Genomic DNA, 15,155 nt, shown 5'->3' on the forward strand with positions numbered 1-15,155 from the left:
TACATGTTAGTAACTCCAGTGCGAAAGAAGAAGCAAACTATGGACAGCAAACACATCTTGGCTTGACAGCTACATTCAGGCTAAGGTGGGTATTATGTAAATTTGATTTTGTGCCAAGCTATGGCCTTAAACAAGCACACTGGAACAGGCCTGGATGGAAAAAAGCGAATAAGTGTAGACAAATGTGCCTTTGGCTTGGAAATGGACGGTAACTCCAGCTTTGCAGCTCTGTCTGTACAAGATGGATCTGTGGAGAACAATGCCAAGGTGCCTTGGCTAGACCACACATACACAGGCCAGCTGCCAAATCTTCATCACAGTTTTGTTCAGGCGAAATTAGATAGCACTGTTTCAAAGAGCAGCAGACCTCTTTTAAGAAATATTGAAAAAGGCCATGAATGTGTGAATGCATGTGTATGGAAGAGCAAGAGACAGACAGGAAAAGAGAGGGAGAAGAGGGAGAGTAAATTAGGTGGGAATCCCTGTCACAGTGATTTCTCATAAACATGTCTGGTGTTTGAGCAGAGCTTGTGTGTGAAGCTGCCAGAGAGGAACCTGATCCTGCTACCTCAGTCCTCCCTCTCACTGCACAGGGAAACCCCAGGAGTGCTGATGAAAGGCAGCCCAAAAGCCGCTCTCTTTCTGCTTCACTGCACCATTGTGGCCCACGTCACCGGACATCCACTCAAAGAGGTCACGCAGGGCAGAAAAGATATCACTCGGGGTCACTCCGTGTCAGAGGAGGATTGTTTGGAGATTTATGAATAAAAGTAAGAGGGAAGAGATGATGCTCCTTTGTGCGTGTACATGCACGTCACAGGAAGGAAAAATGGTAAAGCAGATAGAGCCTTTAAAGCACTAAACACACACTCATAAGCACAGATATCACTGTCAAGTTCAATTTTCACTAGACTTTGAAAACGCTCCAGTTACAGCATTCTGTATATGGACTATTCTACTGAATTAGTTCAAACTGCAGTCCCACAGAAAAAAATATTCAGATGTTAGATATTCACAGGAATTATGATCCATTTAAACCCAATGTATTATTTGAGATAGTAATAAACTAATAATATACAAAATCATCATTTATAGGGTCATTTCTTTATGAGGAGAGGCTGTCCCAAACCCTGACCCCTGAATTTCAACCTGTGAAAATAAAGAGACGTTTTAACATCACTACCGAAACTCAAAAGGTTGAGCCACACCCCTGCATTTTAGAGGAAGTGAGACTGCATCCCTGGCCCTTATAGCCACATGCTGAGCAGTTAGATCCCGCTGTTTTGAAGTAAATGTGTCCGAAAGTCTGAAAATCAGTGTGTAAACTTAAGAATTGCCACAACTGATTTTCTGCACTTAATTCAACTTTATGTTTTAATGAAAAATCTTTAAAGCTGTGTTTGCTAGTCATGTACTGGCCAGCATTTTTGAGTTGGAATGTTAAATAATTTGTTTTAATAAAATAAACATTAATTAAGGTATAGGGTCACTCAAAATAATTCAATCAAAATAATTTTAGTCTAAATTTCAAGTCAATTAAAAGTCAAAATGTGTTTTTACACATTACTGCTTTCTGTCTTCATTTGCATTTGACATACTGTCCCAACGTCTTTGAAAATGAGTTTTGTACAATCAAGACTAATTCCTTGTAAGTGATTTCTTACTTGGTTAATATAAACAATTCTGTTTCTGACTCCTTGTGGATGTTTACCTGCAGGCTGTCCAGAATGATACGAAGAGACTGGACCTGGTGCCGGACCGCTCCAGAGAAACGCTCATATGTGGCAGCATCATACTCACTCATCTCAATCTCTTTCAGCCTGAAACATACAACACAGGTGGTGTACTGGAGATGCTTTTCAACACCACAGATGTCATTACACCCAAAGAGCAGCATTAACAGCAACTGAGAACATCATGCTGTTTTATTATTAGAGGGTATGTACAAAGTACTATAAAGCTGTATTCAAGCTGGATTAGTTTTACCCAAAGACGTTCTATAATTAATATGTAAGAGATTCAAAAAGGATAATCTGCGTAATATCCCCAAATTACCACAGACAGAGCAGAATGAAATGTCACAGCCTGTGACAGGCAACAGAGCAACAACAGAGCAACCATGGCAGCAAAAAAGAAACAGAAACAAACACACATATGTTGAAGCTTACAGTAGTCTTGTACTGAGAATAAAAGAACTGTTTCAAGTTGTGCTCTGTTTTAATGTACTTAAATAGTCTTTGAATGTTTGAATGCAATAGTCTTTGGATGTTATGCTGTTTGGCAACTACCACCACCCCCCTCAAACAAACAAATACAATTTCTAAATTCTAATACTTACAATTTCTAACAGAAAGAGCTTTTCATAATTATAATAATCCCCAACATTACTTATTCCATGATTACATGGAAAACAACGTAACCTAGGTGCTCATTATTTAATTCTTCAACCATTTTGTAAACATGTTGTACTCCTTACAATAGACGTTTTGGTAACACTACAATAAGTGTTTACTAAATAACACAAATAACACATCAGGTACAATATTAATAAGGCTTAGCTAATAGTAAACAAGTGACAACTGCATTAATTTTCACATTAAGTGTTGACTAAGATAACTAATGTATTTGTTAAAAATAAAATCACATGAGTTACTATGTTAATAATGGTTAGCAAATTATTTTGGGGTTTAATTTCATTCTGCTGTGTTGGTTCAACTCATAGACTACTATAATGTTACTATAATGTCAGATAAAAATTATCCTCAAATAGGTCTTGAGAACTATATTTCTTACAGGTTTAAAACATCTTCACAGTGAGCAGTGAACACCATTGCTTAATAGATGTCAGGTGACGCTGCATGACTACAGCCTCTTTAACACAGCCATCCATCAGTGAGAACAATAGGGAGCACTTCAGTGTGGGAGGCCCCTAATAAGCACTGTTGTTGTGTATGACGAGCCCCAACAGCCCTGCTGGGAGCACATCCACCACGCTGCCCCACCCACACTCATCCTGGATCAGCGCTCTATTGGGGGTGTGAGCAGTGGGTGTTTGGAGCTTGGCCAGGCCCTGATGGCTGCAGTATTTGACTGACAGCTCTGTGTGTATTTCTCAGCAGGCGTGAACGGCTGTCCAGGTGAGACATGCTGCAGTTAAAGCCAGTAATCCCTACAGGCTCATGCTAATCCCACAGCACTGTGATCCAGCTGGGCTACAAGGGCAATTCAGTGTGGGTCAGAGGGGGAGGGGTGTGTTGGAGAGCTGTTTGAAGTCATGGATGGGAAGCAGAGCGTAATATGTGTAGACCACAGCGCTGAGTGCGTATGAGCTCAGGTGTGTGCTTGCACTTGGTTGTTCAAGGCGTGAGATCAGAGGGGGGGCTGTCTCATCTCGTCACACTGCTACACACTGTTTCATGTCAAAAGAAATAACCGACCTTCATCTCCCACTGCCATCTGGAGCAGATGTGCGAAAAGCCCGCATAAAGCTCCCGCGGGCTGATTGTAGAGTGGTTTGCTGACCTGCTACTTTGACAGTCAGCGTAGGTCAGGATTAGGGGTTGATAACCTCCTCAACCCAAAACAGTAGCGACCTCTATGCTTGCTTTGCAAGCGCACCATATACTCCCTGCTCTGCCCTTCTGTCTTTCTCTTGCTCCTTTTTTCTCTCTTTCACTCACACAAATGCATTTAGAGTGGTGAATGGCTGTGGGTTTCGTGACTGGCCTCAGACGCTCACATTCTTTGTGCTGCGTTATTGGAGAAGGGACAGGCCACGCTGCTATTTTCTCCTAAATTCCAAGCCTGTCCACAGACCAGAGAGAAGAGGCCAGCATGACCAGAGAGAACGAGAGAGAAAGAAAAAGAGAGAGAGGAATGAGATAGATAGATAGATAGATAGATAGATAGATAGATAGATAAAATGACAAGAAAGAAAGGGGAGAAATGGGAAAGATATATATATAGAGAGAAAGATGGTGAGAGTGACAGACAGAGAGAGATACTTGGAGAGAGCAAGACAAAGCATGAGAGAAAAAACGGAAAGAGACAGAAAAAAGATAGATATAGAGAAATGGAGAGAGGGACAGAGAGAGAGACAGACATAGAGTACAAGAGGGGAGAGAAAATTTAGATGGATATACAGACAGACAGATGAGACAAAGCACAAACATGTGGTCAGGACTTGGATTGGGAGGCCCTGATATAGACAGAACAAAGAGAGGGAGGGAGAGAAAGTGAAAATAAAATCTGACACAACTCCGTAAGCTTCCCAATTCTGCCTCACACCTGTGGAAAAGAGAAGAAACTAAGTAAGTCTTAGAAGGTCTTCATCACAATCTGCTAGAGGCCTGCTCATGCTGTATGACTGTTGGTGGTTTTAGCAGTTTAATGTGTCGCAGTCAAAGGCATCCCACTTCCTGTGAAAACCCCTACCACAATACAATTTTACTGAGATTTGTTCACTGAGAACGTGACACAAAGCATGCAGTAGGTTTCACATGATGCAGACTCAAGATTATTGTAAGAAAACTCAAAACAGTAAAAGCATGAAGAATCAACCAGGACATCAGCCTGCTTTCACACATATAATGCACCAAATTCAGAGACACTGAGTTACACCAGAAACTCTGCTGCTGTTTCAGGTAGAAGCATGTACTCAGAACCTCATTCTAGTTACATTTCTCACATTCTTTAGATTTTAAATGTGTTACTATCAGACTACATAAAGGAACTAACTCACTTACAGATTAATTAATGATGGGTCTCTAATGCTGCCATTTATTGATACTTGTTTCCGAACTTTTTTCGTCAGGTGAACCTGTGTTATTAAATATGAGCTGTAAGGTGCAGTGGTCCTGTGTGTTTATGCGTGAAAGTTGTTTTGCATGTGCGGCTTGGGTGTGGACACAAGGAGCAAGAAAGAGCCAAAAGGCATAAACAGAAGCTTCCTTCATGACTAGGCCCCTCTCACACTGCTCTGTGCGGCCTCTCTCTCTCTCACTCTCATGAATTGCAGTATTCATTGGGTGCATATTTGGGATAGCTGGCTCTGGTGGAGCATTCTGTGGGTTCTGAGGCAGTCAGTCACAAAGTCTCTGTCTCCTGCAGCCTCTCTCTATCTCAGCATCTACCTGTCATTACTCACATGCACAATACTGTGCAAAAGTAAGAGACCACCCTTCATTTAATTTCTAGTCAAAATGGCCAAGTTATTCATTTTCAGGTGATATTTCTGAGATTCTCCATGGAAGGAGGAAGTGGGGAGAAGGAAAATAAGTGAAAAACAGAAGTTTCCAAAGCTGGAGATCATAAATTCAATTAAAAAGAGAAAATGGGACTCCTAACAGCTTTGCAAAACCTAGCAGACCAACAAAACCATCAGATAAACAATACTTAAAGTTTTCGAAGCGAGTTAAACAAAAAGTTGTTCAAAATGAAAAAAAAGCAAGAAAAATTAAGCTGAGTGACAAAATGCAACTAGGCCACAGGTCTTTCATTTCATGCTAATAACATGTATCTATAAATCTATGCATGAACAGTATCAGTGTTCATTTTGCCTCTGCTTGCTAACATCTCTGAAGAAAATCAGGCCGTTTTCATACCCAGTTCATTTTTTAAAGTCTGCAACAGTGTTTGAATTTTTGGTATGTTGTATCTTTTTCATTTGGTTTGGTTCTTTTCACCCTGCAGGGGTTAAACTGAATTACACAAGTAGGTGTTTGTATTGGTCAGAAGTCTTGCAGGGATGCAAGATCTGTTACTATCACATTTACCGCCAACAAAATAGAGAAACAGAAAGTAGAGACGCTGCGTCACAAATAAATCACTATTAACAAACCTTACTTGATATCTGCTTTTTTGTGATTGGTTTACCAACATAAATTTAACCAATCAGGTCCACTGCGAGATTCGGTCAGTGATCCATGAGCCGAAATTGAATGCATCTCTTTGCTTTTATGTTGTTAGTCTGCTGTTATTAACAGCAGCTCGAGCTGCAGGATCGATATGAATGTCTATAAAGAGTCAGACATTAAAACAGACGGATTGTGCAGACCATGCGGCTCTGAAGTGCACTGAGAAAAGTGTTCTCTGGTGTTGAGTTCTCTTTTTTGGTGCGGACCATAACAAAAACACATTCCTAGTAGCGAACTTAAGCAAGGGTCCCTTTTTTGGTGGACTATGTGTTGCGCCAAATTCCGACTTCCGGGCAGAATCCGACACCCCTTCGCATGCACACAGGCATCACACAGGCATATGGACATTACAGATTACACTCGTGATTTAGGTTGTGTGTAAATAACACACACACACACACACACACACACACACACACACACATCATCTAAGCCGCTTATCCTTCTGGGTCGCGGTGGGGTGCTGGAGCCTATCCCAGCTGTCATTGGGCGGAAGGCAGGATACACCCTGGACAGGTTGTGTAAATAACAGTTAATATTTAATTTTCCCTCACAGCAAGCAGCACCACAGGACTTAAGCCAAATCAAGAGTCTCACAATAATAGTTTAATTTAATGTAATGAACTAAAGACAGGTTGTTGGGACAGCGCTTGGAGGATTGAGAGCCTTTTGGTCACAACGATAAGTATAAAACTACTAGCATATTGACGTTCAATTTATTTAGCTACATTGCAAAACTGTGGTTTCACTTGTGAGATGATTTTCTTGTCTAACATTTTTCTTTTCTAACGTTTTTCTTTTCTAATATTACAGTGATGAAGGTGAATAATGACAAAATACAGCTGAACATATGGTTGTTTATTAGGAGGAATAACGTTAGTGCGGTCGGCTAAAGAAAATGGGGAGCGGCAACGCTCTGATAAACAGGACAAAGCGCTGTCACAATATTCTTCAACACCCAGTTAATTGCACTTTAGTTTTGTTTGACTTTTTCTACATTAGTGACAGTACCTGTAACATGCATTTTTAACATTATTTTGATGATGTGTTTATGTTTCAGTTGTGCATGTATCGCCAGTCGCTTGGTAACAGACATAACAGTTGAATGTGGACTCGATCGAGTGGTTTAGGATTTCCTAACTTCAGATAAGATGCTGTAAGATAAAATTTCCAAATTAAGATAAGCTTTGCTTCTGTAATATGAATTTGTGAAAAACGTTACCTTGACCTGGCAGACCTTAACTTAAAAAACAAAAAGAAAGGAAGTTTTGTAATATGGCTCCAGGGCCATGAGATGCTTTGCATCTAGAAACTAAAAGCAAGTCTCCCCAAAAGAATGAAAGGTTTAATAAAGAGGGTGGACATACTAAATACTGAAGATTTTGATATTATATTAAGATGTTGAGGCTGTTGTGTAATTTTTTTTGTTAAACATATTTTTGAAAAAAAATAATCTCTATTTGTTTTTTACAATTTCATGATGAATGACCACTAAAAGGGCTTTAAAGTTACTTGGACTAAAATCTCTTTACATTAACTTCAATTAGAATTAAAGAAGTTTCGCCTTCTTCTGTAAAATTACTATCCTGGAGATACTTTTTTTGACAGTTAACAAGAGGCATTAACAAGTCATCAACTGGATACTGGATACCCTCAGCTCTCAGCTCCAAGCTCGATCCAAATTTGAGAGAATAACAGAAACTTAGTGTGAAAGTGAGGGAAGATTCTTTTTAGGATTTCAAGAAAGTTCTCTAAGTGTCCAAAGGCTGGGAGAGAGTAGCAGGTGAGTAGGGAGAGAGAGGAAGGGTACCTCTGTTTGAAAGCTTTTTCTGCCATTTCCCTAGCAGCTCTTTTCACTTCATCAGGCACAGCGTCTTTCTCTGCCTGGGAGACCTGGTACACTTTGTGACCAGCATCCAGTCGGTATGGGCCTCCTTTCCCCCCGAGCCCTGCTGTATCTCTGCCCCCTACAGCACAAAATAAATACTTTTACGACCTCAAAATCAACCTTAGAATAAGTTCTACTTAAAGCCCTGAACTGCAATGCAATGGTAATTCTGAGACTAGCTTTACGAACGCAACCTACCTGTGCCTCCTGCCCACTGATTACCCCCTACATGGGGTGCATTGACGGGGTCAATCTTGCCATGTTTTGGTGAGGTGACATCATGACCACTGTCTCGCTGAATGGTGATCTGAAAACAAGATAACACGAGAATCAGATCTCTTCATGTACAAATACACATCCTTTATTAGTTACAGCAAACAGACCCAGTTCTAGTTATCTAGATCAGCAAATGTATATCGCATAAAAATCGTCTCTCCGCTCTTCCGTGAATACTTCACTACGCTCAGTCCAACGAAAAACTTTTGTTTATCAAGTTAATGCTAGCTAGTAGCAAGAAGATGCCTGCTCTGCACACAGTGCCAACAAAGAGCATTATGAGCAAAGTAGTTTATGGCATCCTGTTGAATTATTTTGCCAGTCCCCTGCACATGACACAAAAGCAATGATCTGTGTTTGACATTTTTGTATGTGAGTGAAACGGTTCTTTCCTGAACACATTGAGCGATGAAACCTACCAGACTCTATAGAAAGTACATTGCACATCATCACAGAGTAAAGGTAAATCATCTCCCGTGCTGAATCTACACACTGCTCTAGGTATGTCATCAGAGTTTTACACAGACATTAGGATGATAGAGCCCTCATGTTTCCGGAAAACCCCTCATCTCCACCCAGTCCTGTCCTGGAACAGCAGCTTTCTGTATCAAGCCTCTTCTACATGCAGAACTATTCTCTCTATCCTCTCTGATCTCCCTTCACACAGGCCATTAACAGCACCAGCCATTGGGCGGCTCTTTGAAGCCCACACACACACGCGTCTACAAGACTGGGACTTTCTCATGACCTTCACACACTCCTCCACAGACCATGCTGGGGTGCTATTAGTGGTTAAAAGCATTGCAATAGCATAGTATGAATGGCTTAGGTCTGGTAAGCATATCTGTCCCTTGCCTCTTTAAGAGTCCCCCAATGAGAACAAAAGCAGCCAGTGCTACAGCATGTGCTTTTCCATGAGATTAAGATAGTGATCACTATTACACAGCGCTCACGCAAGCTTCTAAGGGACTATCAGTCCTGATACCACTAAGTCACAAGTAAACTGCATTTTGGGCCTGAACAAAAACAACAAGGCCATAAAGCCATGACAAGGAATGTTGTAGATAGCAGACATACAGTTACCAGAATGTGTTTTATTTTGCTGAGTCATGTTGAGAAGAACACTCAGAACAGTCCTGTGCAATCTAAGAGGAACAGTTGTCTTGAGGCCCACCCTGTTTGTTCCACTGACCAGTATTAGTTGTGCTGAGCTGACAGCCTTTCACACACCATCAACATACAGTCACTATGAAGTGGCACATAAACGCCCCACTGTCCCTCGACTCCCCTTTAACCTCACACCATTCTATCAGAATGAGAGGGACAGATAACAAGAGCAGAGGACTGTAAATCCTTAAAATGAAGGCTTAGATTAAGACTTTATTTAGTAACTACTACAAATTATTATATTTAATATTATATATTATTATTATTATAAGTTCTTATTACTTTGGAACTATTTAGTCAGTTATGCAGTAAGTTATTCAAATACACAGACTTCAAAACTAGCATTTGTTTACTTAGCCAGTACTCAAATACAGCATGTGTAGTACACAAAAAAAGTGGACAATGTTGGTACCCAAGCAGCCAGTGTTATGTCTCTAGTTACATATATTTTGATAACACTTTATTAAGAGGCTACCTACACAGAGACTTTATTACACACTCATAAGCTTTGAATAACATTTATAATGCAACACTTCAATATATATATAAAGAGCTTATGCCATTTATCTCAAGATGTCATATGATGTATAAAGTAAATTACATTGTATTGACATGAGGGTGCTTAAACTAAAGAGACTGACATTTGGTACTTATATAATATTGTTATGAAAGACCATTTTCAAGTAGTAGAACTTCTAAGGCAGAGGCCTAGTTAAAAGCACCATATTTCAGTTCTGTATATTTCTACTTGAGTTCTATTAGGGAGGCTTGTGTGGCTACAGACAACTGTAATAACTCAAAGCACATTTGATACTTTTCTCATACATTTAAAAGCAAGTACACACACACACACACACATCTTCTAAGCCGCTTATCCTTCTGGGTCGCGGGGGGGAGCTGGAGCCCACCCCAGCAGTCACTGGGTGGAAGGCAGGACACACCCCGGACAGGTCACCAGTCCATCGCAGGGCTTAAAAGCAAGTAATGTTGTACTTTTTTACTTTTGCAGAATTATAGACAGGGACCTTTTACTCTAGTAATATTTTACCAAAGAATTTTCTAATTTAACTCAAGTACAGGATTTTTGTATGAGACTATGTATATTCATGCAGATAGGAATATTTGCAAGAAAATCTTCCATAGAACTGATATCTGGTCCTCTTAATAAGTTCTATTACTTGGAAATGATGCTTCATAACCGTGTTATAAACGGAAAAAAAATGTCCATCACGTTGGTTTAAGGCCGCTTATGTCAACACAATGTCATTTACTTCATATTATCATCTTGCGATTACTGGCAAAGTTGTTTATAAATATTCAAGTATTGCTTTATAAATATGTTAGTCAAGGCTTATGCATGTGTTATGAAGTCCCTATGTAGAAAGCCTTCAAATAAAGTGTTCTACTAAATACTAAATGTTCAGTCACATACAGTAATAGGCAAAAGTTTAAATCTCCCCTTAACTATTCATAGCAATATAAAATATTTCCCATTGGAAAATTCAAATACTACTCTATCAAAAATACAAAAAAAAGAAAAGTCAGAAATTTCTGTTCCTATTCTGTAGTTATGAGAGTGAGAAACTGAAGTGAGGGCCTACATACAAGCCCTTGCAGTCTAGGGGTTAAAAGTGTTACATATCAGTGTCTTAGTCAACCAGCTCATTTGAATTCATAGCTCTTTCTAGAATAACACTGAATCACACTTAAGGCAAAACGTTCATAAGGAAAGCATAACTCAAAGCAGATCTTCTATTAGATCTTCTATGAGCACAGTGTCTGAAGGCTGCATGCTGATGGCTGCTGCTTCAGGGTTGTGTGGATTGGACACAGGTGTGGAGACAGGCAGACCAAACTGTGCTGGAGCCAGCACACTCAGGCCATTATGCAGCACTGGGGCTGCGATGCAAAGGGCAAGAGAGGTCTGCTTACACGGCAACACACGGGAACTGCAGTAGGACACACACGCACACACACACAGAGGTCACAGCCATTTGTTTCAGCACACCTGTGGTCGTATTGGTGGTCTCCAAGCAGTCTATCATCACTGTCGTAAAAAAACATTAATGTACAGTACTGTTCAAAAGTCCATTCTTCATTTCCAGGCAAAACAGCCACTAATTATTCACTTTTCAGCCTGAGAGAAAAAGCTGAAAACATATTTCTAAAAGAAAATCACACAGAAGCTTCAACAACTAAACATAATATCAAAATGGTCAGTATTTTTCACTCTTTGCCTTTATAATCCTTCTCAGGAGAAAGTTCAGTCTTAGAAGTTGGTTGAATTTACTGCTTCTCACAATCCAAGTAATCCCAAACACCTACAACAGCATTGAGGTTAGGGTTCTGGGGTGCCCAGTCCATTGTTCTGAGAACACCAGGAGCTTCATTGTTGGCTTTTCAAATTTTCCTGTTTTAATGGTCTAACAGGTCTTGTATGATTATTAGGAGCTGCATTTTCTCTACAAAATTGTAATCATTTTGCACTCCTTTAAAACATTTTGAAAGCTTTCTGTTTTGTTCTGCTGATCCTTATGCAAGTGGATTATTTTACATCTAATCTCCTCAGGAATATCTCCTCAAAAAAATAAAAACATCAACTTAATGACCGTTTTGACTATAAAAAATAAATGAACCATGGTCTTTGACTTTTGCAAGTCCTGTACATTACTGTAAAATGATTCATTCAAGATCATTTTGGATCATTTCTGTTTGTCTGTTCATATTCCCACAATATGAAGGGCAGCTAATGGTTTCAAATGGTGTGAAAAAACAAAAACAGGGAACAACCGAGGTGTTGATACAACAGCAATGATATGCATTAGTTTTCTTGAGTATATTAAGAGTGTCCCATCTTGGCCTGTTGACTTAAGACTGAGCAGTATGCTAAAATATGCTAGATTATATTTCAACATACTTTTTGAAACATCACAAATTTCCCTCATCACTTTATGATAGGTGTGTGTGTCTTTAACAGGCAGCATACAGACACTTAGCACAGGAGCGGCTTAAAGATTATCAGTTCTCTAAATGGTCAGATGGACAGAAGTGCCTCAACAGCAAGATGATTCTTAAGACCCATGACAGAAATCCTGCTGATGCTGAACTGTGAGTCTGTTTGACTCTGAGCCTCCTCATAATACAGGCAGTGGTTCTTTCAGATTCTGATGCTGCATTCTATATCATGTGCTTAGTTCGGGCAGAAGCTGAGCTGCAGAGGGGTAATATAGGGACAGTAAGGTTAAGAGGGGACACACATGCTTCTTATTTCCCCAGAGGATCAGCGACAGATCGGTTCAGGAGGAGGTGGTGTGAGAGTGCATGTGCATTTGTGACGTGGCAGTGAATCAGCCAGGATTTTATATTATAAATATCAAGCTGCTTCATCTTTCTCCAACTCTTTCCACATGGATGGCTAGTCACACATTAACTCCTCTGAGAACAGTGAGAAGTGAGAAAGTCATTTGCTTGCAGTAACACACACACACGCACACATCTTCTAAGCCACTTATCCTTCTGGGTCGCAGGGGGATCTGGAGCCTATTGCTTGCAGTAACAGTAAAATTATTTGATCTCTTTGTTAGGATCAATCAATACATATTCTGCCTGTCAAACATTTGGTGATATCTAGCTTTTCAAAATATATTTTGGAAGAGAAAACTGTTAAATCATTAAATATTCAAAACTTGTTCTTCACATTAAGAAAGTAGGAATTCAGAAAATTAATAATTCAAGTCAATACAATACACTGGTATCTCAGTTTGAATCATTTTTTGATACGGCAATATAAGGAGTGGCTGAAAGGGTGCCTTGGAAAAACATGTTTTTTAAGTGTGATATCAGCAGCAGACATATGCAAAGATAAACAGAAAACAGCTGACAATTATGACCAATAATTTAGCAGGCTGGCTGTAGAGGGGAAAAGGCTATAAAATACAGGGTGAGATATCTATTACAGATGAGTCCAAAGGGGCCACACATTCAGGAGGTAATCAATGGGAGTCACATTTATAACAAATTACTAAAGGCCTACTCATTTAGGAAATCCATCTGTTGAATTATTTTCCCATAACATACAGCAAATATCTAAAATGCAGCTAGTATGAACTGATGAATATAAACCCTCCAGTGTTAATCGCTGTAGCCTTTTATACAGGGCTCACACAGCACAGCATGCATGAAGTTCAGTTTCACTTCAACTGTTTTTAACTGTGTTAATTATTAGCCGATGCACTAGTACAGAAATTCAATTTTGTGCACCTAGTGTGTTGGGAAACAATATTATGTTATCAAAGCCCTTTCATGACTTTTTGTCGTAACTACTTAAATGTTTAAGAGTATGAGTGTACAAGTGTGAGAATTCAAACTTCAAATACAGACAAGGTGTCCCGACACCAAGCAGTGTAAGTGAAATGTATGAGAATGTCAGCACTGGATGCGTGGTTACTAGAGATGAAACGGTTACCGGTTTCACGGTAAACCGCGGTAAAATTAATGACGGTTAGTAGTACCGTTTGAACTTTACAGTATCGTTAAAACCGCGGTCGATTACCGCGGTGTGAAAAACTCGGAGATTCGGAGATATTTCAGCCTTCTAAGAAGTTTGACGTTTGGTCATATTTTGGGTTTTATAAGAATGCAGAAGGAAAGTTAATTGAAGATGACCACCCTGTCTGCAGAACAGGCCGAAAGAAAATAGCGGTGAAAGGGGGCAACACATCAAACCTTACGAGTCATCTTCGCGACCACCACCCGCTACCTGCAAGAATGCAAGGTTAACTTTAACGGAGAAGTCTGTGGGGACTTCGAAATAGAAGAAATGTCATGGTTTGTGTGGTTTAACTTTTGCTTATGGTTCGTTAATCATATAAAATGAAGCTTTTAGCGTCAAAAAAAAGAAAAAAAAAACAATCGGTGAATCAACTGTGAATCGAAACTAAAGCTTTTAACACATTTCTGTGGAGCAGAGTTTCCAAAATGAGCTCTGAGTTAACAGTCACACAAGCTCTGGAACGAGACGCTGCAGAGGTTCAATCTGCACAGCTCCCCTTTCTCGTCTCGCTTGCAGTGTTTACTGTCGGAGAGGAGAGTAACACCGTCTCAAATCACTCAGTGTCCCCTACATAGGGCACTACTGTTCAAACAAACACGATCATCATTAACAAGCAGCTGAGTTTTAAAATAGGGAATTTGTAACCTGTTGTTAATGTTGATTATAGATGACTTAGTCGACCGTTTCTTGCACTCTTTGGGTGAAGGATTTGCTATTTCATGATCCACGAAGTGCACTACATAGGGAAGATAGTGTGCTTTGAGACGGGACCTCGCGCGAGTAAACGCTGTGTGCCTCTTTTAGGAAAAGCAGAGTTTCAGAGATTAAACTTTAGGAGTGTTGCTGCCGCAGCTCAGATGCATGTTAATTTTAAGTTATGTTTTAGTTTTAAAATGCTTTTAGAGAAGCAGCTCCACAGGTGAAGACACACTGTGTGCGTTCTACACTGTCTGCAGCTCACAGCGCGGTCACGCAATTCCTCTGTGATTTGAACAATTTGAACAATATCGCGATAATACCGATAATCGTGATAATTTTGGTCATGAAAATCGTGATATGAAATTTTAATATCGTTTCATCTCTAGTGGCTACATGAATCATCAGTATGTATCACACATTCACTATCTATCTCTACACTCAGAGACACACAGCGGGTGAAAATTAGCCAGGTGTTTGTAACCACAACAACTGTCAAGAGCTGCTGCTGCTGTTTTCTCTGAGATTCTGTAGGGTGAGCAACCAAAGATAAAACCTGGCTCTCCTGCAGTGCCTCAAGGCAGAGAGAGAGAAGAAGGAGAAAGAGAGAACAAAGAGAGTGTTTTTCTCCAGAGACAGCTGAAAAAATCCTCGCTTGCTT

The 15,155-nt window shown here is 40.0% G+C and overlaps 1 protein-coding gene across 1 annotated transcript in view; it reads right to left on the reverse strand.

The window, feature by feature from the left end:
• vwa8 (von Willebrand factor A domain containing 8) overlaps positions 1-15,155 on the reverse strand; it is a 98,339-nt gene that overhangs the window by 13,233 nt on the left and 69,951 nt on the right. Inside the window, exons 38-40 of the mRNA XM_036565268.1 lie at positions 8,002-8,110; positions 7,726-7,882; positions 1,712-1,820 (exon numbers count right to left, since the gene is read on the reverse strand). Of these exons, the coding sequence (XP_036421161.1) occupies positions 1,712-1,820; positions 7,726-7,882; positions 8,002-8,110 (375 nt within the window). The remainder of the gene's footprint in view (positions 1-1,711; positions 1,821-7,725; positions 7,883-8,001; positions 8,111-15,155) is intronic.

The sequence above is a fragment of the Colossoma macropomum genome, unplaced genomic scaffold, assembly GCF_904425465.1.
Source record: "Colossoma macropomum unplaced genomic scaffold, Colossoma_macropomum, whole genome shotgun sequence".
Taxonomy (NCBI): domain Eukaryota; kingdom Metazoa; phylum Chordata; class Actinopteri; order Characiformes; family Serrasalmidae; genus Colossoma; species Colossoma macropomum.